This window comes from Mauremys mutica, chromosome 7, assembly GCF_020497125.1.
Source record: "Mauremys mutica isolate MM-2020 ecotype Southern chromosome 7, ASM2049712v1, whole genome shotgun sequence".
Taxonomy (NCBI): domain Eukaryota; kingdom Metazoa; phylum Chordata; order Testudines; family Geoemydidae; genus Mauremys; species Mauremys mutica.
The window spans coordinates 28019548-28045596 of NC_059078.1; the positions used below are offsets into that span (position 1 = coordinate 28019548).

At 44.0% G+C, this 26049-nt stretch overlaps 1 protein-coding gene across 1 annotated transcript; it reads right to left on the minus strand.

Moving 5' to 3' along the window:
* Positions 1-1385: 1385 nt before the first annotated feature.
* On the minus strand, positions 1386-22586 carry TMEM40 (transmembrane protein 40). The gene is made up of 13 exons (XM_045024842.1): positions 22145-22586; positions 16513-16569; positions 14608-14747; positions 13817-13970; positions 11049-11156; positions 9219-9320; positions 7429-7464; positions 5591-5623; positions 3533-3595; positions 3153-3224; positions 2989-3063; positions 1986-2048; positions 1386-1561 (listed from the first exon to the last, which is right to left on the minus strand). The coding sequence occupies exons 2-13, from the start codon at positions 16559-16561 to the stop codon at positions 1542-1544; spliced, it is 915 nt and encodes a 304-aa protein (XP_044880777.1). The 5' UTR covers positions 16562-16569; positions 22145-22586; the 3' UTR covers positions 1386-1541.
* Between the last annotated feature and the right edge of the window lie 3463 nt (positions 22587-26049).

Genomic DNA, 26049 nt, shown 5'->3' on the forward strand with positions numbered 1-26049 from the left:
GCAACACAGTGCCGTTCTGCATGGGCAGTTCTAACTTTGTCTGAACTTGACTTTTGTTTTCAAAGTGAAGTTACATTATGTATGACAAAAGATTGTTCAACAAAGGCACATAATCAGTTAGCTGTGAACATGAGCATTTCAATAATGCTACTATTTATACTCTTAATACATTTATTTATCCTCTTAATTTAATACATTAATTCCTCATTTTACATAAGCTATAGTTCAATGATCCACTGTGTTCATGCAGACCGTCTCACAATTAATGTTATTCCTGAATAAACAAATTGAACTAAATGAAGCAAAAAAGATGAGTGGTTCAAAACAAATGCTTACAATTTATTTTTTCTAGTCTGCTGAGCAAGACTGAAAATATAGTTCCTTTGCCCTTAAAATAGGCTGTGTTGGGTTAATAACTTAAGATTTGTCTTTTTTCAGTTTCTTTCTCTTTTACGTATCCCTCCCCATTTATTTTTGATGCCTTCATATACTATAATGTATAACATTTAGTTTTTTAACCACTTTTTTTTGCTATGTGTCCTCAGCACTTTCTACTGTTTGTAGTTCTGCAAATTTGCCACAAAAAAAACCCCCCAAAAAACCCCTATAAAATGACAGGTGTTCCAAATCTACAGTTCATTATTTATTCTTTTTTGAACCACTCATTTATTTTTCCTCAAACTGCTGTCACAGAAAGAGAAATTAAATTTGCTGTCACTAATAATACATTTCTGCATTTTGCTATACACTCTGTAACATCTCACCTGGCTTTCATTGCAAGTCATTATATTCTAAGCACAGTTTATCAAGGTCTGCTACAATAAATTAATCTAATCCAAAGTAATTGTACTGCTGGTGTTCAAGCAAGCAGGTGAGGTTTGCCTGGCTCATGGTTTCACAAGGTGTGAAGAAAGCAGAGCTTCTGAGCGCCAAGGTCGCCTCTTTGAGGAAAGGTGCTAACGAAGTGCTTTGAAAAACAGCCTTGACTAGTCCACATGCTCAAATAACACTCTTATAATGCAGGGCTCTAGCCAAAGGGGAATAGCTCCAATCAGCACTGGTGCTAGCAGGGAGGTATAGGTGGGTGCAACATGAAAAGTAAACCTGACCCAGAATGTGGGGGAGGAAAAGAACCCCACAAGGGTTTCCAAAGCCTGATCCAGAGCTCAGTGAAGTATCTATGCAAGTCATTCCTTGACATCGATGGGCTTTGGATCAGACTTCTCAAGTGCAACCGACATGATTATATGGGTGGGGAAAATAACATGATGTACAGTATTACCCAAATAGCTTAAAATCAATTTATAAACCTAAACCCAGCCTATTTTACTGGCTGCACGGAGCCACAAAACGTCAAAGGAAAGGATAGACATACTGTACCATGGTTTTTATTCCCCAGTGGAGAGAATAACACATTTTATGGTTAACGCTTCAATATTGTATAATAGCCATTAGATTTTATGACCACCATAAAACAGGTTTATTCACATTAGTGCAACCAATCCAGAAACCAGAGACTTGTCGAACTCTCAATCTTCTCTTCAGTCAACTTTTCTAATACCTACACGATGATACAAAAAAACAGGACTGTCAGGAGAATTCTGTTCAAATTAACTCCACTGGGTTGATTATTAAACTCCCCCACAATGCCACATGTCCAGATTCATACTTAGACATTAGCTGATACTTGTATGAAGACCAAAAAGTAGGTATTTGTTCCAGCTCAGTCATATTTCTCATTCAAACATTGCCAAGAAGTAACTACAGTCCTCTACAGTACATTAAGAATGTGAAAATGCTCTGCCACTCACAACTGAGAGAAATGAATTTCTAAATAAAATAGGCTCAAGGAATGAACGATAGCCTACAGTACAATCTTTTTTAAAAACAGAACTAGTTCTCTGGCCCTAATAGAAATGGGGTGCTCTGAGATAGCTAGGAAATATACCCACAGAGAATAAGACTGAACAATAATGTGGTGTTACCTGGTATTTTGAATCTCTGAATCAGAGGAATGAAACCCTCAAGGACACTGTGAATTCGATGCACTATTTAAAAACAAAAATACAGGAGTTGTTCAGGACAGCTAGATTTCAACACAGAAGAAGTGAAATAGCAAAGGGCGAGAGGTGAGTGATATTTGTCCCCAACAAATATATAAAGTGTTTCAGTTTGATTGTTTAAACTAGGTCCTTCTGCAGTTCTATTGCTAACAAAATACTGACTGTGAACAAAGTTGCTTGCCAACAAAACAGTTCCACAAATTGTCGTGTGTCTTAATATTTGAGGACTTCAGTGGCTCAGACACAGGTTTGATACAGGAGTGAGTGGGTGAGATTCTGTGGCTTGCATTGTGCAGGAGGTCACACTAGATCATAATGGTCCCCTCTGACCTTAAAGTCTATGATTCGATGATTAAATAAGGAAAGGAGCTTTCTACTACTCTGTGATATAACAGGAAACCTTAAGTTTCTGTTAACTGCTCTTTCCCCAATGAAATCATTTGAGGATCTTTTTTTAAAAAATTATTATTCCAAGAAGCAATATTTGAGTGTTTTCTGCTTGGAGAGCCATTCCTGCAAGGTATGCTGAGCATCTTCAACTGCCTTTCCTCTCAATGCGAGTTGAGGTTGTCCAGCACCTCACAGAATCAAACTGAGTACTTCCACCTTGCTAGATGTTGGGAGGATAGTATTATTTAACCACTGCTGGAGAATGTGTGTCTGTATCTTCAGAGAACTTGTGACTGGTAAGCAGGGGAAAATGAGTCAGCATCTCGTTTCAAATGTCAGAGGTCAGTGTGTCGCCAGGTGCGGCATGTAATTCTGAATGGGGGGGGGGGAGGATTATGTGATGTGATATTTTATGTAATCTCAGCCATTAGCATTTTTCTACATCTGTGTTTTTTACATGATCGTATAAACTCTGCATTTCCCAGGTACTGATATAAAGCTGCTTGTTTTCTTAGGTACTGTAAAATACACTTACCAAGACCAAAATATATTCCGATGGTTTCTAGCGAAGCAAAGGTGATTAAACCAAAACCAAGAGAAATGGTCCAGTCTAAAGAGAATAAAATAAATACAAGTATTTGGTTTTGCTCTGTCTTCCAAAATACAGTAATTCATCCTTACACTAAAGTCCTGTCTTACCTTTGTAGTGGTAATAGCTAATTAGTGCAGCTCCAATGCCAAAGCAAAGAATGACAAAATGAAAGAACACATCTGAAATAAGAGAGAAAGGAAATTATATCACTAAAATCATGGCCCTTGATCATACATATTCACCTACAGCAGTTAGCATAATAAATCATTTCTATTTCCACCTCAGTTGCCTTATGTGGTTCTACTAGACTGAAGTGTGAAAAGCATGTGCATAACTTGAAGCATGAGCAGCCCCATTAATCACATGCTTCAAGTTATGCACCTGCTTAAGTCCCTTGCTGAACTGAAGCCAAAGCCCTCAGGTCAGGTTCTTCTTGGGCCCAAGATTCTCTAGGCTTGGGATCAGCTAAATAAAAGAAGATTCTTACCATTTTTCCGTATTCTTATCCACTGTCTTTGACATCTCTGAAGATAAGTAATCTTTTCACCTGCTAGAGGAAAGTGACACCACTATTAGTGCAACAGTAACTGTAAAAGAAATTTTGAGAGGTTGCTTTACTTTCAGCATCTGAAATTAATTTTGCTTTGAAAATCATTGTAATATTGATCCCAGGAAAGACTAACAAGGGCCTTTCAAAAAAGATCAAATTAGTGATTGTAGAAAGATGTAACAAAACCCCAAAACAGAACTTTTAACTGATAGTGATGATTTAGAAGGAGCTGTATTATTACACCACATGAATTAGCAAAACATAATTCTCTTAGAAGCAGACATTTCTCTGTCCCTCAACTCTCTAGCCTATCAAGCTTGAAGCAGTAGTAGTATCTCAGGACTCTACTGAGACCCAGGTAAACCAGAGTTTTGTCTAATAAGGCATTTCCACTTGAGCCCTAAGGTCTTAAATTTGTTTTCTAGGGCTACAGCTACTATAATGGAATAAATAAAAATTACTCATCATGATGACGATGTGGAATAGACTCTGTTGTAATCTGATGATTAAGTGTGTGACAGATATGGCAACTTCCCGCAATAACCTGGACAAACCCTACTGAATTAAGTTAAATCTTACTGACTTAACTTTAAGTATCACAAGAGTTCCTTGTATGAAAACTGCAAATGTTTATGCATTAGTGTGGGATTGTAAGTAATGTCTCTAGGGAGGAAAGTGTGATGTGCTTCACAGGACTATTTGGAACCATGTGAACTTTTAAAGTTAAGTGGGCTTCCCAGGAAATTGCTACAGGGAAGTGTCTGAAAATGTAACCCCTCTGGTTTTGCAGGTATTCAGCCTTTGAAGCTTTGCCAAGGGGCCCTTTTGGCTGCTGAGCACCTTTTACGTGAGGACACAATCTGAGGCCCAACTGTATAAAGGAGTGACTCGCAGGTTCATGGGAGTGGGGGTGCTTGTTCTGAGCCAAGGCAGTTACGAACTTGAAACCACAGGCAAACCCCTGGGTGGGATCTGAAGGACTGTTCACCTGCCAGAACCCTAGTTTGAGTTGGGATGATCTCTAGTAAGCTTTTTAGCATGTGCGCAGATTTTTATTGTTTTAATATGTTTTCCTCTGCAGTACTTTCACCTTCAGAATAAACGTGCTTTCTCAGAAAAAAATATGCTGTTTGTAGCTTCTGAGGAAGGCAGGCAAAGTTGGCCTGCTGAGGCAGTCTGACTAGCTAGAGAATTCACAGTGGAGACAGGGAACTGTGCAGCCTGAAAATACCCTAGTCAGGGGAAGAGAGACACGACTCTCCGCCCATGAGAAGTGACAGCTGGGGAGCTAGAAGCCTAAAAGAGGATCATGGAGGGGGAATATAGGTAAACTGTGACAAAGTCTTTCTATAATAGCCCCAAAATTAAGAGTTATATCTGGGAGCAGGGAATCTGTTTGGAAAAAATAAAAACTGACTCAAATCGCTTGAGACTTAAAAGAAGTTTTGAATATATAACTAGAAATTTGACCAGGACTGAAGGCAGAATTACCAAAATCCACTGTGAGATACTGTGCTTGTGCTAGGGATGGACTGAAAGAAATCAGAAAGGAATGGCAATTTTACCATATTTCCAGCCAAGTTTTGAAACCAAAGAGTTTTGACAAGAAGATATTTTTTTTCTTTTCCTATTCACTGTTCATTTAACAAGGGTTAAAGCAACCCCCTCGAAACACATTTTCATGGCTAAATCATCACAAGCTATAGCTCTGCTATGTCTGCCTATGATCAGCTGAATTCACCATACAAATGATTGCACGGGGTGAATTTCATTTTACCCATAGTTATACAAATTATTAATAACAACAGTTGTGTAAAACACAGCAATTTTGGTTCATGTGGGTTTTGTATGAACCCTGAATTTCACCATGGGTTTGGAGATCAAATAGTTCTCCAGTACTCAAAGTTAATTACTGAAATACAATATACATGAAGGAAAAGGGACCCATACTCTAGGGAAAACAGAACTTCTCTGTTTGTTTTTTTTTATATTTACCAGCAGCAGTTGCATTTTCTCGTCTTGCAATCTCTGAAAAGCAACAAAATATTAGGACTTAGTCCCTTGTAGTTTAAAACAAAAATCAATTCATGGGATACCCTTCATTACAACGCACATGCATATTTACAACTAGAAACAATGTGCCTTTTGTCAACAGCTGAGCGCACAAGAGATTATTCCCCACTCTACCCAGGGACAAATAACAATCTATCTAGGGATTCAAAAGAGGAAAAAGACATCGAAAAGGGCACCAGACCAGAGGAGGGGGCTGTCCAGACCAGAGGACAGAGCAAGTGAGAGATGAGGGTCCTCCAGCACCCTAGGAATTCAACACAAGGAGCAGGTAGCAAAAACACTGTGGCTGTTCACAATTGCTATGACTACTGCTTTCTTTGAGGTAGCTGGGGCCCAGATGATTTAGGGATTTATAATTCAGACCCAATCCCCACAATTGCCATTGGAAGCGAGCGCAGCCCAGCATGGAGCACAGGTGTTGTGTATGTATCAATCTAACTTACACATGAGGTTGGCAGCAGTGTTCAGTACCAGTCAAATATTTCCTGTGACCCCCAGGCTAGCCCTACGCACAGTAGACTGCACGGAAGTAGTCTAGCCTGGAAGTAACAAAGGTGTGGGTAACTGGTGAAGTCCACATCAGAGAAAAAAGGCAGCATCTCCAGGCCCACCAAAGGTATGGTAGAAAAGGCACCGTGGGACCCTGCCCTCACCTGGGAATTCAGGGAGCATGTTCAGATGTGCTTATTTCCTCCTTACTATCCAGACCTTCCGGGCATCTTACCCAGTCCTGTTAACAATGGATCACTCTTTAGGGACTCCCTCCTAGAACCACTACCTCCAAGGCGGCAGCAACCCCTATCCCCCCACCCACCTCCAACCCCTGCCAATTATTGCAGTGGAGGGGAGCGGTTGAGCAGGCATTCTCCCAAAATGGCGAAGTCTCCTCCAGCATTTCTGTTCTCAGAACCTGGTTGCTGACTAATGTGACAGATCTGCCCAGGGAGCAGGAGGGATGAAGTGGAGAACACAAGAGGGCAATCAGCTCAGCCGCTGCAGCATCCCCAGTGCGGCAGCAGGGTGCCCACAGGCCTTTAGTCAGGACGTTTCTCTTGCTGCCACATTCCATTCCATCCATTCACCGTGTACTGCAGGGAGCGGCTCCAAGCTGCCTCTGCCTAGCAATGCCTCTACCTGGATTTTCATTTGGCTTTCGCCCAGGATCCTATTTCAGCCAAGGTTTTGGAATGCATGGATGCTGCAGGATCTGGGTGAGGTTAGAAGGAGACCTGAGCTGAGCACATCACCTTACTGAAAACAAGCTCCAAAGAGCTCACAGTCTCATAGCCACATTGAACAAGGCATCAAATAACAGCCTGGCACATGTGAGCTTCCTGGGGAAGAATGAACAACTGTCCATCATAATCACTGGGTCCCTCCCTAAAAGGAATGAACAAAAATGTTGTATAGGGATCCTATCCACTCCTGGCTGTTATAACCAATGAGTCACTAGCACCTCATCAGCTGTACAAAAGGTGGCTGAAAGATGTAATAAAAATCAGCATCGATGTCTGACGTCTGTCAAATACCACGAAGAGCTCAAACAAAGCTAGGAATGTAGTCTCCACACTATATCCAGGTCTAAAGCCAGACTAATGGCACTCCAGGAAAATAGGCACATTGACACAGCACATTTATAAGCATGCAGTTATTCTTTTACAATAACTAGGTTGTCGGCCAGCTATTAGAAACCTTTCCATTACAAAAGTCTGTTTCCATCCATGTGAAGTTGCTGAGGGTGGTAACCTGTGAGAATTTACCTGATTCATTATAGGGGACAACCTCTCCCGGTGCACCTAAAATATTGCACAAATATACAGTAGATTAATATCCATCCAATTAGCAAGCATTGAGGGCCCAATTCTGCCTTCAGTCATATGCATACAATCCCACTGAAATCAGTACACTTGCACAAGTGTGACTAAAGGCAGAATTGAGCCCCATGTCTTTAAAATTAGTATCTTCGTTGTGAGTTATGCAGCTTAGCTTCTAAAGGAAAGTAATTTATACATAACAATACTCAGCAACTGAAAGTAAATAATATTTAAAGGCTCCTATATCCTAGTCCCTGCATTAGATGATGGAGTTCTATTGTACTATGAGACTCCTGTGTGACAAACTATAGCTCATTATGTCAATCTAAACATGCTGCTATTGAATCAGACTCAACAGACATTTAGAATGGTTCGTTAAATGACAAAAGCTTTAACTTTTTACATTTCATGGTCCATTACTACGGGCTGATGGATGTTACTATCTGTATGTGGCTATCACACACATTCTCTGTATCTGGACTGTACTTGCTTTGTGGTTTCTTTTACAGGGAAGGAAAAGTCCTGAGAACAAAAAACAGTGCATTGACTGTAGTTATATTCCTCAAATCAGTTCCGGGGGCGCTGACTATGGACACTATAAACGATGCCTGTCATTTGTGTTTGAACTCTTTAGATGAATTTCAGTAGCTGTCTCTGCCCAACCGTTACCTTAGGTATGAACTGAAATCAACAAAAAGTTGAGATCCAGATGGGAGCTCTCCCATGTTTCTGGAGGGGAAGGGCTTTAGACCTGGTACTGCATTCCAGGCTCAGCTCTAATATTAATGATTTACTATGCAAACATCTCAAAAAGTTTAGAGATAAGCATATGTGCTATGGTTATTACTATTTTATCATCATCGTCCCTTTCTACAACCAAGCGCTGGCTGGTGTTTGTTCTTATGCATGTGGCACAAGAAGCGCAGCCACAGGGAGATCAGAGTGGAAGCATTCTGTCCTGCTTCTGGCTCTCCCAAAACCTCTGATGCACCTTCTCTGTGACGGGAGAGGTGGAGGGGTTTTCCAAGCCAGGGCCTGCAGTTTAGGCAATGTGGTCTGTGTAACCACATAGATTCCTGCTCCCGTCAGGAACAGAATGATTGAAGAGGCTGTGGCCAGATAGAACATGTGCGCACAATTAACACTGCTTGTAGAACATTAAGATATACCTGTCTGGGTGGAAACAAAACAATGCTAGAAGTGTATCCCCCGTTTTGTTGCCTATGGATGCCACCACTAAACAAATAACACTATTGTTATATCACCCCACCTCGAATAGCTAGGCTTCGGTGTCCTGTGCCTCTGAATCTTCCTGATCAGTATTTGTGTAGAGAAAAATAGTTCTAGTCTCATCAGGCTTAATGAAAAATAGTTCAGCAATATCAGAAAAGATGGCACAAAAACTTTATTTGTTTTGGCCATAATATAATAAAGACCATTTGGATATGTGTTGGGCGGTCCGGGCCCTTTAAATACAGTGATCATTCTAAACGACCTTTGTTTCATAGCTGCCTTTAGAGAAGTCTGGATAGGAGAAAGATCAGCAGTAACTGCCGGAATACAGCAGCTGGCCAGAAAGTTGCAGTAATAGAGTTCATGTTTTTTCACACAGCTGTATAAAGAGCCACCTAGTTATTTTTCTTTTTCACCTTTAAAATACAGTTCACTTGGTCCTGGGTGCTAGAAAGTTAATGATAATAGGGCCCCCTATGGGAAAGAAAGACTTATTTGCATACCACTTCCATCTTGATTTTCATGGTCTTGGTCTTCCTGACTTTGGTTGTGAGAAATTGGCTTCACTGTTGCCACAGAGACTTTTTTCTTGCCAGCACTGGTGGCTAATAAGGAAAGAAATGATAGTGACATATTATAGCTATTAGAAGCTACTTCTGTATGTTCTTTAAACTACTTTGTGAGGTGCCTTAGCACTGGTTTCAGCACACATCATGAACACCTTGAAGAGTGCAGGCATATGAGCATTCACTTGGCAAGAAATCTGGGAAAAGTCAATGTTGTTATGCATGGAAATGTATCTTTATGAACAGGATGTGCATTGATACATCATTAAAGCTCTCTTGTTACAATATCTTTTTAAGCTGCTAAAATCTCTAACCTACTTGTGATGGGGTGCTCACCCCACACCAGAGTGGAAGGGGTTAATGGTGGCCTCATGGACCTGCCACATCTGATCCCAGAAAGGAGCCGCCGAGGTGAGGCCTCCTGACAGACTAGGGAGGCTCTGCAGGAAGCAGCCACTTGGAGGGAGGCTGCATGGAGCAGCCAATCAGAGCCCAGCAGGCTAGTACAAAAGGAGCTGCAGGGCAGAGCAGGGCAGTTGCTGTGGGAGCCCAAGGAGTGAGGACTATGCTCCTAGCAGGCTGCAGCAAGGGTAGCACCTTAGACAGAGTAGTTGCTGGCAGAGACTGGTGGATCAGGAGGCAGCTTCTGGCTAGCTGCTGGGACTTGCTGGCTGAATGCCCTGAGAAGAGGGTGAAGAAGGTGCTGGGGTCATAGGGAAGTGGCCCAGGGAATTGAAGCAGCATTGAAGGAAGTTAAAGAGATGCAGCAATAGGCTGCTATCTACAGAATCTCTGGGTTGGGACCCAGAGCAGTGGGCAGGGCTGGATTCCCCCCTATTCGCCACTGTGGAAGTGGCTTGACTATTGAACAGCGGTACCCATCCCTGAAAGAGGGAAACAGTGGGTGATGCAGACAGAGGGCTGAGTCATGAAGAGGATGCTGGAGTACTTGGACTGAGGTGGGTCTCCAGATGGAGAGGATGACAGGAGAGAGTGCACTGGCTGGCAGAGCTAAACACCATGACGGCCAGTTGGAGGTGCTGCTGTGGTGAGTGGACCCCATCACACTCCTCAAGTGAGAAATCTTTAGAGCATTGAATAATGGATTCAGGCTTGTAGAAGGGGTTAGAGGAATTTTTCTGGTATTTGTGTCTGTGTCATTCCAAAATGGAAAAAGATACAAATATTTAAATGGCTACCTGGACGCCAGACTTTGGCACATGACATCTGTATGGTGCATATTGGCTTTGTCCTACTGTGGCCTGTTTGCTTCCTATCACTCGTCCTAACCCCAGTGCTGTGTCTCCTACTTGCATCTCCCCTCTACCACCATCCCATCCCCCTGTCTGCAGTGCTCTCTGTCCTCCTTCATTACTCCCTCCCTCAGCAGCTTGCCTCTACTACCTTCCACAACCATAGCACCAGCTTCTTACTTCCTCTGTTCTCTTGCTTGCCTGCCTTTCATCATCCCATCCCTAGTCCCAGAGACTTCGATCTGCTCCTTGTGTCTATAGTGACTATCAGTATCCAAATGCCACCTCTCCATTGGAAACTGATAGCTACTCTTCTGCACCTGGTGAATCTAAAGATGTTGCTCTTTTGACATCTCAATTTTGCATAGTTTATTATTTCAGAGGTTTTTTAATCCCTGCAGAACTGGCACAGGATTCTCTTGTATAAATATCTGAGCCGTTAGTCAGACTACCAATAATTTAAATTTTTTTACCATTAAATTGCAAGTGAAAGCAAGACGAACTCTCTCTGTACCTCGTGGTTGTGTCTCTGCAGGCTCCTGAGGTGATCTTTCAACCTCACTTTCTTCTTGTGAAAATGTGAAACTTTTTTCCAATTCCTGAAGTAGTTTCAATTTTTCATCTGTTAAAATGCAGACATAAAATATATGCTGTTTAAAACTAGTATTTAAGGTTTTCCTACTTTACGGTCATGCATTATTAACAATGGAGCTCCTCCTGGAAAATCAAATCTTAACATTTTGTTGCTTGCTAGTGCACATACAGCACTGCAAGTAACACAAGCAAAAGCATGAAATAGACAAGTGTTCAAATGCTTAATGCCACAATTTTAAAAAACGTTTAAAATGCTGCTGTGGTGGGAGCCCAAGACATCTTGGCATGGGCTTTACCATGTCCATGTTGCCAACTCCAATGAAAATTCACATTGCCCAGAAGCAGACACAAGTAGAACAAGAGGGGTGGTTTTGTTGGAGGACTTGATTGTTCACCAACTTCTGGGCTGCTATTTTCCTATTATAATCTTGATGTCTCATTGCCCCTCTCAAATTACGCTGCACCACCAACATCCTCTTGTCGGCATAAGACAGAGCTCTAAACGCTGTGCTTGCTAAACTCTTCTGGGCTCTGCGAACTGGGTTGCAGGCATTTGGAAAATGTTTCCAGAGAAAATTTTCCAAAGAAGCGGGTGGTCTTGGGATCTCCAGACACTCCCAGGAGTGGGGGTTCTTGGCACTCACTGGTGTATTTTAGGTAATTCTTTTGGGGTTTAAATGTAATGCTGCACAGAGATCCTGAACAAGGCCTATGTATCCAGTTATGATGTATTTGTATTACAGTAATGCCAAGGAGGCCCAGTCACGGACCAGGCTTCCATTTTGCTGAGCACCGTACAATCACAGAACAAAAAGACAGTCCCTGCCCTATCAGTACCATTCTGTTCTGAAGTAGGATTTGGGGGAGGGTGGGACATAGGCCCCCTACACAAGGATGAATTTCAGCCTTCATGAATGTATCTTAATAATCAGGACATAATTATTCTGGAACAGCTATTTTGGTAAATTTCCAAGTGTAAATAGACCCTAAGATGAACAGTCCCTCCTCCACGGTCCTAACAGAGGGTGGTGAAATAGGTTCAGCAAAAGGCAAAGCTACTGGCAATTCGTGTTCTTTCATAACTCATTGAATGCAGGGGCAGCTCCAGGCACTAGCGCACCAAGCGCATGCCTGGGGCAGCAAGCCACGGGGGGCGGCCTGCTGGTCGCCGTGAGGGCGGCAGTCAGGCTGCCTTTGGCAGCATGCCTGTGGGAGGTCCGCCGGTCCCGCGGTTTCAGCAGCGGATACGCAGAAGGCGCGAGACTGGCGGACCTCCCGCAGGCGCACTGCCAAATCCGTGTTACCAGCAGACCTCCTGCAGGCATGCCACTGAAAGCCTCCTGACTGCCGTGCTTGGGGTGGCAAAATACATAGAGCTGCCCCTGCTTGAATGTGGGCTCACATCTCCCCCAAACCTGCCATACTGTGTAAGTTTTTGGCTCAGAAATAGGCTTATTTGAATGGGAAAAGGGCCTATCCCAAGCAAAACCAGGCTTTCAGATTCAAAGATCAAAACTCCAAATTCTGTACATTTTCTATTCAAAATTAGCCATGTTATCAAATTTCCCAGGGAAATCAGATGAGGCACACAGAATCACCTGACTCACAATGGCAAATTTTGCTAAAAGATTTCCACCAGATCAGCACAGCTGTCTGCCCAATATGGCAGCTCAGTGCACTGCTAATTTGATCAATACGTCAGCTATTGTCCCAGATCGGGACAGAGGATTCCCGCCTTACGCAAAAGATATATCAGTGGGTGGAACAAAACAAAGGGGTGGCAATCACGAGAAATCCCCTAGCTACCACCTGAGCTGGAACAAGGGCTGTACCAGGGGAAGGGATTGTGCCCAGACTGGAAGGCGTCCAGTCTGTGATAGCAGCTTACTGAAACATCTCTGAGGGTGAGATTTTATCTGTATTCAGTTTTCTCACCGTATTAGGTTTAGACTTGCGTGTTTTATTTTATTTTGCTCGGTAATTCACTTTGTTCTGTCTGTTATTACTTGGAACCATTTAAATCCTCCTTTTTGTATTTAATAAAATCACTTTTTACTTATTAATTAACCCAGAGTAGTATTAATACCTGAGGGGGGAGAGCGGCGCAAACAGCTGTGCATATCTCTCTATCAGTGTTATAGAGGGCGAACAATTTATGAGTTTATCCTGTACAAGATTTATACAGGGTAAAACGGATTTATTCGGGATTTGGACCCCATTGGGAGCTGGGCATCTGAGTGTTAGAGACAGGAACACTTCTTAAGCTGTTTTCAGTTAAGCCTGCAGCTGTTGGGGGACATGGTTCAGACCTGGGTGTGGGTTTGTAGCAGGCAAGCGTGTCTGGCTCGAACCAGGCAGGGCACTGAAGTCCCAAGCTGGCAGGGAAAATGGGTTGGAAGTAGTCTCAGCACATCAGCTGGCAGTCCCAAGGGGGTTTCTGTGATCCAGCCCATCACAGCTTCTGTCTATTTGGCTCCCATCATCATCTGGGCAATACGTTTTTCTAAGCACTTTCTCTGTTCACTTTACTGTAATTCACTTCTATTCCCTCCCCCAACACATTTCAGTGTTTTGAAATAAAACTAAAGCCCTAGTCTGGCTATAGCCATTTTTAACAAAACAGAGCTATTACTCCTTGTCTACATGCCAGATTTGGTCTGGACGGATGTGCAACAAATTAATAATCACCATTTTTCTTGGAGCTGGGCAACTCTCTGTAGGCAGATAGATCTTTCACCTTTAGCAGCAGATAAAGCACAACCATTGCATTAACTCCTTTTTTTCCTATGGTCTTCAAGGAGGCTGCACGTTCATCAGATGAGTTTATGCCTCTGTTAAGGAGCTGAAAGAAAGGTAAGTACACATCCAACAGGCCTACTTAAAAAACCAAGCACTTATCATAAGCATCACACAATGCACCTGGGGAAAGCACAATAATATCCCTACTTTACAGAAGGGGAAATGTGGTCCAGTGCTCAGACCCCCTAGCCCATGCTGCTTTCACTGAACTACCCCACAAGCAATCACTGTGGCATGGTGTAATAGCATCAAACTTTTCATCCTACTCTGTGGCTGAGTCGCAGGACTGGAGAAATAGTGTACAAGGGTCTTGAATGGACATGTGATCATCTGAATAGCTTGCAACGCTATCTTACAACTTCAACATTAGTGTCCTTGCTGCAAAGAAAGCAGGTGAATAGATACAGAGGAATACACCGGGGAGCTAACATTTTTTAAAGTTAATTTCTTCACAACTGCAGCAATAAAAATAAATGAGAACTTTGGGCCTGATTCTCTTTAACACCACGGCCCCTTTATGCAGCTGTGGCAAGCATAAAGGAACTTTAGCATAAACGAGACTCAGGCTCTACATTTTATTCTCCCAAAGAACAGTGGACAAGCAAAACCCTGCTGCCAATAAGGAAATACTTAATATTTTACAAAGAACAAAAGAAAATGAGGTTCCCTTAGTAACTTACATTGTGTGTTTCTTCAGTGGTCAGGCTGGCTGGGTTAACAGTGGCTAAACATTTTATTAACAATTCCCAGAAGGACTGGTTCATTTTCTCAGATGTTTCCAAGTAATCAGCATCAGCAGCAAAAGCTTTCTGAAAAATGTCTGGGAAAAAGATATTTATACAATTAAAGAAGGTGCATACAGGACGGTCTTGTGATGAGGAGTTACTGTCATGCTCTTACATAGCTCTGGTAATGGACATAGGTCCCTGTAGCATGTCTGGCTTCTAGGAAAAGGCGTAACATTTGATCAGTTGGTATGAAAACAACAATGGCATAAAGAAATGCATGGTCTGCCATTACTCAATGAGAGAATCTCATAAGTTGATAACAGTCTTGGTACCTTTGCAATGCTATCGTTTCATTGGAGGAAGAAGAGAAAATATTTGTAATGCTAGAGGCTGTGGCCAAAACAGAGTGGGTATCAAAAGGTACTGGTGTGAATCTGCTAATCAGGGAGTATTGGGTGACTGCATGAGCCCACTTAGGGTATGTCTACATTGCAATTAGACACCCTCAGCTGGCCCATGCCAGCTGACTCGGGCTCACAAGGGTCAGGTTGCAGGGCTGTTTAATTGTGATGTACACATTCTGTCACTGGCTGCAGCCCGAGCTCTGGCATCCTTCCACCTCCCAGGATCCTAGAATATGATCTCCAGCTTGAGCTTGGACATCAACACTGAAGTTAAACAGCCCCGCAGCGTGAGCCCAATGAGCCTGATTTAGCTGGTGCATGCCAGCCACAGGCTTTTAATTGCAATGTAGATGTACCCTTAGAGTAGGAGGGGTTGTGCTCAGAATAGCAAGGGAGCAAAACCTGATTAAAGCTAGGCCCTGACTGTTGAGCTGCATTTGTGGCATATAGAGTAGGTGTGATTCTGATTTCCGAACACTGAACCCTCAAATGAAAGAATGTTCCCACCTATCTGTAAGGAGGAATGGCTGCAACAGGATCCCAGATGGACAAACTTCCAGGATGACACAGTACGCTTTTGATTTCTCCCATGGAGATTTCATGTTTTTCTTTCATTGTTTGTTCTCTTCCTTAATCTCTTCGTAGGTTGGCAAATATAATGAATGAGTTCCTGGGCTGTGCCTCTTGGTGGCGCAAGACACACACCGCACAGCACCACAGAATGGAGGGCAGAGGTGGCCTTAAGACAGGGGTTCTCAAACTTGGGGTCAAGACCCCTCAGGGGGTCACGAGGTTATTACATGGGGGGTCGTGAGCTGTCAGCCTCCACCCCAAACCCCACTTTGCCTCCAGCATTTATAATGGTGTTAAATATAGAAAAAAGTGTTTTTAATTTATTGGGGGGGGGTCACACTCAGAGGCTTGCTATGTGAAAGGGGTCACCAGTACACAAGTTTGAGAACCACTGCCTTAAGCCATCTTTGAGTTCTGGGGAGTCTGGGCTGACTGGGGCCAAAAATACCCCCAGGGTAATGTAGGCAACTCAGGGGGCTGTCTGTGAGGAGCTTCGTGTCCCAGAGTCACACTGGGGCTTGCGGGTGGCTCTGGGCCTGTGCAATGCCATGTGTGTGATAGAGGAGTTCATCCTGCTGCAGTGCACATAGGCCTGGATGTGAGGGAGAATCCCGTCCCCTCAGCTGCGTTAATTGCCAAATAGAAGAGTTTAAAAAAATCCAAAGCGAAACCAGAATAAATGCAAGTGTCTCAGCCTGAAGTGGTGCCCATCTGCTGCCTGACCCATAGGTCTTTTACAAGTGGGGAGGGGATGGACCAAGGCATATTTTCAGAAGGACCAAGTTCTGAGCTTTCAGGGGCCAGCACAACAAAAGCTAGGACATAGGTTGTGGTGTGGCATTGCCGCAGGCCTCGGCCTCCATGTTTCCCTTTACGTTACCTTGTTGTTTTCTGGTGAGGACTGGAAGTGAGAAGTTCAAGTTGTCCATTGCTGTGTCTGTAAGAACAGAATTTTAAAATGAGCATGAGCTTCTCCGTGCTTTCCCCAATGTGCTTCCATGCAGACAGAGTGCATCATTACAGCACTTAGAACATTACAGCACTTAGAATTCTGAAATCACGCAGGGATTGCATTCTTGTAGCCATCATTTAGGCAAAACTCCCTTTGAGTCAATGGGAGTTCACCTGAGTGAGTGCAGCAGGATTATGGCCTGGGTATTATGAAAGAACTAGTTATTGTCGTCATGAGTAAAAATATAGGAACTCCTGACTCAATCGTTAAATATTTTTATAATAGCAACAAAAAATTATATGATTTTTCCATAGATGTGAGTAACTTAATGATAATTCCTCCTCATTAAACAGAGTGATCAATCTTCACTTGAGAGCTGTCATTCCTTAAACTGGAAATAGGTAGATCAGTGAGGATATGGGAAACTCTGCTAATGTATTCAGGAAATTAATGCTGTCGAGGTGAACTGAACTTAAGTCTTGAAATAAAACATATCTTCACTTTGCCAGATTTTTCCCCAGATTCAGAGTTCTATGTGTTTTCCTAGAGTAATGAGCAAGGTGCTATGAGTTGTGAAGGCCTCCGTTTGAATTCCTGCTTAGCCATTTATTCACTGTGTGGCCTTCAGCATGTCACTTAACCACTTTAAGACTAAACCTAAAATAATACTTACTTACTTCTCAGGTGTGCTGCGCAAGCTAATTAGTTAATGATCTCTGGAGTGCTTTCAAGTTATTATTCCAGGTAACGATACTATGAGTTTCCAAAGAAGCACAGGGATTTAGAGAAATGCAGCTCTGCTCTGTTTAACAGTAGAAATTGGCGCAGGTAAAATATAGAACCTTGAACTCTGGCTACACAGGTGAACACTTTTCACTTCACCCTGGGTCACATTGTAACATCAATTTTTAACCAGAATGCCCCACTGATTTCAGTAATGCCCCGTTCATTATAGATGGGGCTGGTAGCCTGACACAACCCAGATAAGATCCAGTTTTCAGTTGCTTATAACTTTGCCAAACTGAAATTTTCCATACCAGGTGTCTGCCTCCAGTTGAACTTTTTGGAAAATTGCAGCCAAAACACTTGAGCCATTTCTGAGAACAAAGCTAGGGGAAAATACATAGTTTTCCCATGTTAAAAAAATTCTGGCAATCTTTTCTTTGAACCAGCTCTATTACCCCCATGAATGGAGCAGGGACTTGAAACTTAGCAGGAGGTTGCCTGTGTATCAGGGCTATGCCTCTCACTGTGCCTGTGAATTGCTTCCTGGATTTGGCCAAGTTGGAAACTTTTGAAAAATTATCGTTCGCACATGCTCGCTAGAGACATTAGATTTTTAGCAGCTAAGATCCCTAATTCCATCCACTCTGAGCATGCTCAAGCAGTGAACAGACTATCCCCACACAAGTGATTGAGCATGCTCCAGCCCAAGACAGGGGTGAAACTGTAAGGCTGCTCTGGGCCAGGCTGGGGATGAGAACTGAGCGCAGGAACCCTGTCTCCTTCTGTGTGCTTAGTGAACCCCCTACTGGCACCAGGCAGCATGGAGAAGGAAGCAGTCTGATTGGAATGGACAAGAACTGGACCCAGGGGAGGGAGAGGAATGGACTGCAGCAAGGAGTCCAGTGAGACTGGGAATGGAGAGGGGAAAGGAATTGGAACTGGCTGGGTAAGGGGTCTGCAACTGGAAGCTGGAGGGAGGGAAGGAAATGAGGTAAGGGTCTTGTGGGGGAAGAGAGTATGTGATCAAGTAATTTAAGAGTGTATACCGTATATATATATATATGGGGGGCAGCATTAAGGTTGCACAGGCAACCTTAGTTCTGGTATTTCCTAACTTCTGAGCACTTGACTTTGCAACTATGTGTATGGCTACACTTGCAGCTGTACAGCGCTGGGAGTTAAACCTGTCTTCGTACAGCTGAGTAGGGAAAGTGCTGCAGTCTGGCCACACTGACAGCTACCAGCGCACTGTCGTGGCCACATTTGCAGCATCTGCAGCGGCATTGGGAGCGGTGCATTATGGGCAGCTATCCCAGCGTTCAAGTGGCTGCAACGTGCTTTTCAAAAGGGTGGGTGGGGGTGGAGTGTGACAGGGAGCGTGGGGGAGAGAGAGAGAGTGGATTTTTGGAGCTGACACTGTGTCAGCACGCTGCCTTGCAAGTTCCGACCCCCTCCCCCTTACTCACTGAAAGCAAACAGCTTTTTTTCCTCACAGACCAGATAAGCAGCCGCTCCGAAACGGACCCTCCCCCCCTCCCACCCACCGCACTGCTTCTCTCCTCAAGCAAACACTAGCTGTGGGTGTTCCAAAGGGAGCCCCCCTGCCTGCCTAGTCACAGCAAACAGGAGCTGTGTTTTTTTTTTTTTTTTAGATAAGCAGCTCCAGGAGCCCGGAGTTGACAACAAAACAAACAGAGGCATCACAACAAAACAAAGACAGTAATCTTTACTTAAAAGCATTATGGGAAGCTTCCGGAGGTCAGTTACAGCGTACTAAGATTATTCCCTGTTTACACTGGCACCCCAGCGCTGCAGCAGCAGTGCTATTCTCTTTATTCGTCTCGTGCAGGTGGAGTACATGCAGCGCTGTAGCCACGGAGATACCACCAGCGCTGTAACTCTCAAGTGTAGCCAAGGCCTTAATGTTACTTTAATATAGTTATTTGTGTGCAGATTAGAAAAGAACTAAAAACTTACACATGAAACCATTAATTCTTGAATTAAAATAATTTTCAACTACAATGGGCCTGATTCCAACTCATAGCAGTGTAAATGGACTAAAACTAGTAAGAGGAGAAGCAGAACTGATATTTTGATGAAACAATGCTTTTAACATTCTGGGTGGAATATTTTTCACTTTAAATAATGGCAATTTTATGCTGATATATGTATAAGTCAGAGTATTGAATTCGGTCAAATTGAATGAAATACTAAGGGAGAAAGGAATAAAATTACTTGAAATAAGATTTCCCTTCTTCTTGTGAGCCTGGGGTTTGGGGCGTTTAATAATACAAACAGTTAATTCAATTAATGTTTGTATTTTGTAAAAACATTACAGGCAGGTTTCAGCCTGAAATGAAACATAGGGTATGGGCAGGGCCGCCCAGAGGATTCCGGGTGCCTGGGGTCTTTGGTAGTGGGGGGCCCCCGCTTCGGCGGTAATTCGGTGGCAGGGGGTCCTTCCACTCCGGGACCCACCGCCAAAGTGCCCTGAAGACCCGCGGCGGGGGCTTCCCACTGCCGAATTACCGCTAAAGTGGGACCCGCCGCCAAAGTGCAGCCGGGCCTTCGGCGGTAATTCGGCGCTGGGGGGCCCCCACCACGGGTCATCGGGGCACTTTGGCAGTGGGTCCCGGAACGGAAGGACACCCCCCTCCCACCACGGAATTACCGCCGAAGACCCAGCTGCACTTCGGCGGCAGTCCTGCTTCGGCGGTAATTCGGCGGCGGGGGGTCCTTCCACTCCAGGGTGGAAGAACCCCCTGCCGGCGAAGACCGGGAGCGGAAGAAGCTCTGGGGGCCCCCGCTCCAGGGGCCCCAAAATACTCTTGTGGGGGCCCCTGCGGGGCCTGGGGCAAATTGCCCCACTTGCCCGCCCCCTCGGGCGGCCCTGGGTATAGGGAGGGGAATTTAGCCAGTATGCTCTGTACTGCTTTGTCCAATCAGCTCTTACTCCTGGCTTTTTGCTGCAGCAGCATCAAAGAGGCCCAAGTGAGTCACCATGCATCAGTGAATCTGACACAGTCTGTACAAATGGAATAACAGATGGAATGTTAAAGGCAGATGTTGACAGTGTCAACATCATGAGCCATCAGAATTGATTTATCATAAAACTTTACTCATTTATATGCCTTAATGAGTTAATGCCTTCATTGTGTCTAATATATTGGGTACATTAAACAAAATACACTTCTGGAGCCACTCCCTATTCCAGGTATATTACAACATTCCTTAGGATTTTATTAGAATACTGGAGCTTGAAAAGAACACTGCTCTGTGCCACTGCACTATATGTCCTTCAGCAAAGGACTGGAAAAAGAAATAAATATGCTGTGGGTTCCTCAGATGTGCTCCTGATAAGGCCTAATCAATCCTTGTGCTTTAAAGCTGGGATTTTCAAAGAAACAGAAAGGAGTCAGGCACTGAACTCCTATTTAATGTGAATGGGATTTGGGCAACAAAGTCCCCTTGGGTTGAAAATAAGTCTAAACACATAAATAATAATCATGTGTTGTTTATTAATATTATTATTATTATTCCTTAGAAAAGTACATCCTCTGTAACTATCAATCTCTGAAAACTGTTTTAGTAGATTATATACAGTAATGACAAAATGATTATACTATACTGGCATTTCAAAAGTGTGACAGTTGAGGGGGAATTGTAAGATGTATCATAAGCCAGATTTCATTTACCATGCTGTAAATCAGAACTTAATGTCTCTGAAGTCTTTTTAGAATTATACTAGAGTAAAACTTGTGCGAAATCAGAATCAGGCTTGTGTTAAGAAATAGTGCAAACAGCTGCAAGAGGAAGCCATTTGCAACACACAAGAAGTTTCATTGATCCTTCAGAACCCAAGAACTATGCTTTCTGTTCTTGAGTGCCATCTACTGGCACCTTCTCTATTAACTGTCCATTTACACATTCAAAGATACAGAGCAGTGATTCTCAACCAGAAGTACATGTACCTCTGAGGGTACGCAGAGGTCTTCCGGGGGTACCTCAGGTCATCTAGATGTTTCCCTAGTTTTACAACAGGCTACATAAAAAGCACTAGAGAAGTCAGTACAAACTAACATTTCACACAGATGGGACTTGTTTATACTGCTCTGTATATTATCCACTGAAATGCAAGTACAATAACTATATTCCAATCGATTTATTTTATAATTCTATGGTAAAAATGAGAAAGTAAACCATTTTTCAGTAATAGTGTGCTCTGACACTTCTGTATTTTTATGTCTGATTTTATAATCAAGTAGTTTTTAAATCAGTTTGAAAGTTGGGGGTATGCAAGCCAAATCAGACACCTGAAAGGGGTACAGTAGTCTGGAAAGGTTGAGAACCACTGATATAGAGCACTCTTTTAACAGTCTACATTTATGTATCTATTTCCTTGTGTAGTATTTGGCTGTACTGTTTTCAAAAAGCTAAAGATTGTTTTTTGGGTTTTTTTTAACTTCAGTAGATTTAACACAGCCCCATAGAGCTCACATTAACAACTTGAGAAAGAAAAGTTAAGGCAAAGAACTAGTCTTACTTATTTAAAACATCGTCTCTTCACTACAATGATCGTTAATTTAAAAAAAACGTCAGAGAGAGGCAGACAATAAGAACCAACTTATTAGGGGAGGGGCTTTGAGGCCCAGTCCATTTAACATTGTTCGTTAAACCACAAAGATTCCTGCCATGTCAATTCAGTTCCCAGAGGAAAATAAATAACCTCATAGTTTCTATACCACAGTTAGAGAAACAGCCCCTTACAATGTAAGAAATTACCAAAACCAAAACCCTATGACGTAACCATGTTCTCTATGTGCTTGGCATTTACCTGTTCTGCTGCCGGCACTGCTGCTTCGTCCTGTCTGAAAGGCAGAGAGGGATGTGTGTGGTAGGAGCCTGGGCCTGACAGAGTGATAACTAGATGTCTGTCTGTGAGTATTAATCACGTGCTCTGGATTGGTTGGCGCACGGAGGGGCTGTGAAGTCACAGTGCCAATGGCAATTACATGTGGTGCTGCTCCCTTAGATTGCCTGACTCACAGAAGCAGGAATGGTTTCATTTCCTCCTCCAGGCTGTGAGCTCCTTACATTAACGTTTTACCCCAAACACCGAGCAGTGAGGCTGGAACTTTAACTTCCACCACGTCCGGGAGTTTCCTGATTCCAAGGAAAGGAGGTGGTAGAGCCTTGGGCCCCTGAATCAGCCAGGCACAAATGCAGACCAACTTGCCTGATGAGTCTGGGTGGAGGTGGAGCAGCAGCAGCTTCAGTTTTCTGGTTGCCTCATAAAGAGCAGAGAGGAAATGAAATCTAAATTCATTCCACTTTTGTTTTGCAAGTTCAGTTATAAGGGGATTGTCTTCATTGTGGGAGGAGGCAGGGCAGGAGGAGGAGGAAGCCACATGCTGCTGCAGCTTCCCGGCTGCTGCTGTTTGAGCTAGTTAGATGAAAGTTAATTCAGATATACCTACATGTGCTGCAGTCACCCCTCTGACTGCAGTGCAGACATACCCAGAGACTACTTTCCCATGTGCAGAAGTCACCCATATGGGGATATTGAATAGATGAGGCCATTGCCTGGCTGCATCATCCCATGCAGCTGGTCAGATGTGCTGGGCAGAATGAGCTAAAAAAAAAAAAGTGCATCCTGTGAATTTGCTCTGTATGTCCAGGTAGCTGACGGATTTCTCACAGTCAGGAGGTGAAATCACTCCCAGAGCTGCCACTCCTGCAAGACAGCTCCACGCCCCCAACACCCTATGTGGGACAGCTTGTAAGTTACACAGTCTGGCCCTAGATGCCTACAAGAATTTGTGCTCTTTCCAGATAGAAACTTAGCATATCAGGCAAACTGCTGATTAGAAAGCAAGAAAACAGACAGCGATCTGTCAGTACAGTGTGATGCACTAGACTGTATAATAGCAGACCTATCCATTAGTCAAAGAGGTATTCAGGGCCAGATTCTCTCGCTTGATCTTCCCTGCTGTGGATTTCCCTAACATAGGAGAGTCCCCAGCAGGAATACAGTCAACTTAGCCCCTCTACCCACACAGCCCTGGTGCAAGGAATGGGAAGGTTGTGCTGAGGACACAGGTTATTCACCCGTAGCGGACAGTCCCTTGGGGCTATTGCTAGCTGCTCCCAGGCTGATCTAACCTGTCCTGGGGCCAGGTAGAGACTATGGGAATCATATCTACTCCCTGACAGCCCCCATCTCTGCTCTGCCAAGAGGATCTCAGTCGCAGCAAAGAAATAGGGAATCAGACTCAGTTTAGACAAAAACAAAAACATTTTAATATGAATTCACTTTTACCCAAACAGCCTAGCAGCCATTTTAGCAACTATAAATGGTTACATCACCTCACTCTCTGCACTGTACCTCAAATTTTAAACTGTACTTTCACTCATGGCAGATGCTTCCTGGGTTTCTTAGCTGGGAGTTAGATTTTATTATATTAGGTGAGTTTTCCCAGCTAGGCATGTAATTTAAGTGTGTGGGTGCAAATCCTGAGCATGTGTTAAGGTTAAGTGTCCAATTTGCAGACACAGGCCAGCTTCTTTGTATTACTGGAGCAGCACAAGGCATTCAGAGCAGAACAGTGAATCTGGCTTGTAGTCTCTTGTTAAGCTATTAGGATGGCATGGAAGCAGCTTGAGGGCTCAGTTTCTCTGTTCCTCACTTCAGTTCAGTCCTTTTTCAATAAGCCTAGTAACTGGCATCATTTCCCCTTCTCCCTCAAGTTCTGGTCATCAGCAACCTCAGGATTAAAGATGGACTCTCCAGAAATTAAAAGGTCCTTGTAGTCCCTGAATTCAGATAACAGTCCCTCAGATACTCATCTAGTAGGATGCTCAGTCTCTATGTCTCACTAACTGACCAAGTTAAGTCACCCTGTCCTTAGCTATAGACCAGGGGTGGCCAACCTGGGGCTCTGGAGCCACATGCGGCTCTCCAGAAGTTAATATGCGGCTCCTTGTATAGGCACCGACTCCAGGGCAAGAGCTACAGGCACCAACTTTCCAGTGTGCTGGGGGGTGCTCACTGCTCAACCCCTGGCTCTGCCACAGGCCCTGCTCCCACTCCACCCCTTCCCATCCCCTCCCCTCAGCCTGCAGTGCCCTCGCTCCTCCCCCCTCACGCCCAGAGCCTCCTGCACACCATGAAACAGCTGATGGAAAGGGAAGGGGAGGCTCTGGTTGGCAGGGCTGCTGGTGAGTGGGAGGCGCTGGGAGTGGGGGGGGCTGATCGGGGGCTGCTAATGTATTACTGTGGCTCTTTGGCAATGTACATTGGTAAATTCTGGCTCCTCCTCAGGCTCAGGTTGGCCACCCCTGGTATAGACAGTGTTTAATTTGTGCCAGGGCTGAGCCCCGGCACTTTTAGCTTGGCAGTTCATAGCCCCAGCATCTCTGGTCTTGGCAGTTTGTAGCCCCAGCATCTGTGGGCTTGGTAATTCATAGCCCTGGCACCTCTGAGCTTGCTGCATCAGGTATGAAAGTAAAAAAATGGCTTATGCCTTGGCACCTAATTGCTTGAGCCCTGGCATCTCTTTCATTGTGAATTAAGCACTGGCTCATTTTAGGAGGAAAATCTGCTGTTCTCCCACTTTGGCATCACATGCTTAGGCCTGGTCTTTACTGCTAAAGAGGATGCATTTTTCACCCCAGGGTAGCTAATACACATGAGGTATTCCAAGGTGAAGACAAGTCACTTTAGTTTTACCATGAGGTAACTTGCAGAGGTCAACTCCAAAAGGCGGTATAGGGCTGACCTCCTCAAGTTTACCTCACAGTAAAACTAACATTCTTTTTCTTCACTGTGTTTTTACCTCAGGAAAACTCAGACACATGGGTTACCCTGAGGTAAAAAAAGCACAATGTTTTGTTAGTAGTGAAGATGCTCACGCTGCACTGGTTTGCTAGCAGCTATCCGCTGCAAGTCAGTGACCGCTAAGGAAGCTGATCTTGTACTTGGCTGTCCAGCCTGCTGTTGGTGAGACTGACACCATATGTCCCTTGTCCTGTAGTTTCTATGCTTCTCTGTCTGTTATTAATTCACTTTCTTTATCATCCTAGCTGCCTGGATAGCCTTTGAAATTTGAGATATTTCCTCAGCTTTTGTTTATTAGTGAGGATTTATTTATCTATATGTGGGTTTTCACTCCTCTCTATTTTAGCAGGAGGCAAGGGACGCAAACTGTCTCCTTGAACCCCATACTGCTTCTCTGAAGAGCACAGCACTGAATTAATGGTTCCAGTAGGATCACAGGTGATCTGTTCTGATCCTTTCTTGTTCACTTCTGCCTCCTTGCCAGGCTGTAGAGTAGCTGTAGAGCTGCTCCATGAAGGCTACTCTAACCCCAGGGCTGAAATAGCTTTGGCAGGCCCTTTTACATCCCTCACCCATTCCATCCTTGTCCTGGCTTGTCAGGACTCACCTCCACCTGTTCCCTGCATACTACTATGCAGGAAGTGCCCAGTGAGCTGCACTCTGCACCACAGGTGTTTGCTGCTCTTCTCCAGCCCCTTGGCAACCATCCCCTGCACTGACTGGTTCTACAACCTCAGAGGCAGGGACTAGATTTGCCCCACTACTTAACTTGTATTAAATAAAGAAAAGTTTTCCGGGGATAGATGGAAAGTATGACCACCAGTTTCTAGGAGCTTCTGTCTCTGAACTTCCCACCACAGCTGGCCCCAGTATAATTATTTAAGCACAGGTGCAAGTTGGAA

Bases quoted from the DNA above. Each gene is read 5' to 3' on its own strand.
- TMEM40 (XM_045024842.1), bottom strand. From the start codon at position 16,561: ATGGACAACTTGAACTTCTCACTTCCAGTCCTCACCAGAAAACAACAA. The intron at 11,157-13,816 runs GTGATTATTAAT...GCATTTTAACAG, and splicing joins GCCCAGCTCCAAGAAAAATG to ATGAAAAATTGAAACTACTT. The intron at 2,049-2,988 runs GTAAGTGTATTT...GTTTTTAAATAG, and splicing joins CGGAATATATTTTGGTCTTG to TGCATCGAATTCACAGTGTC.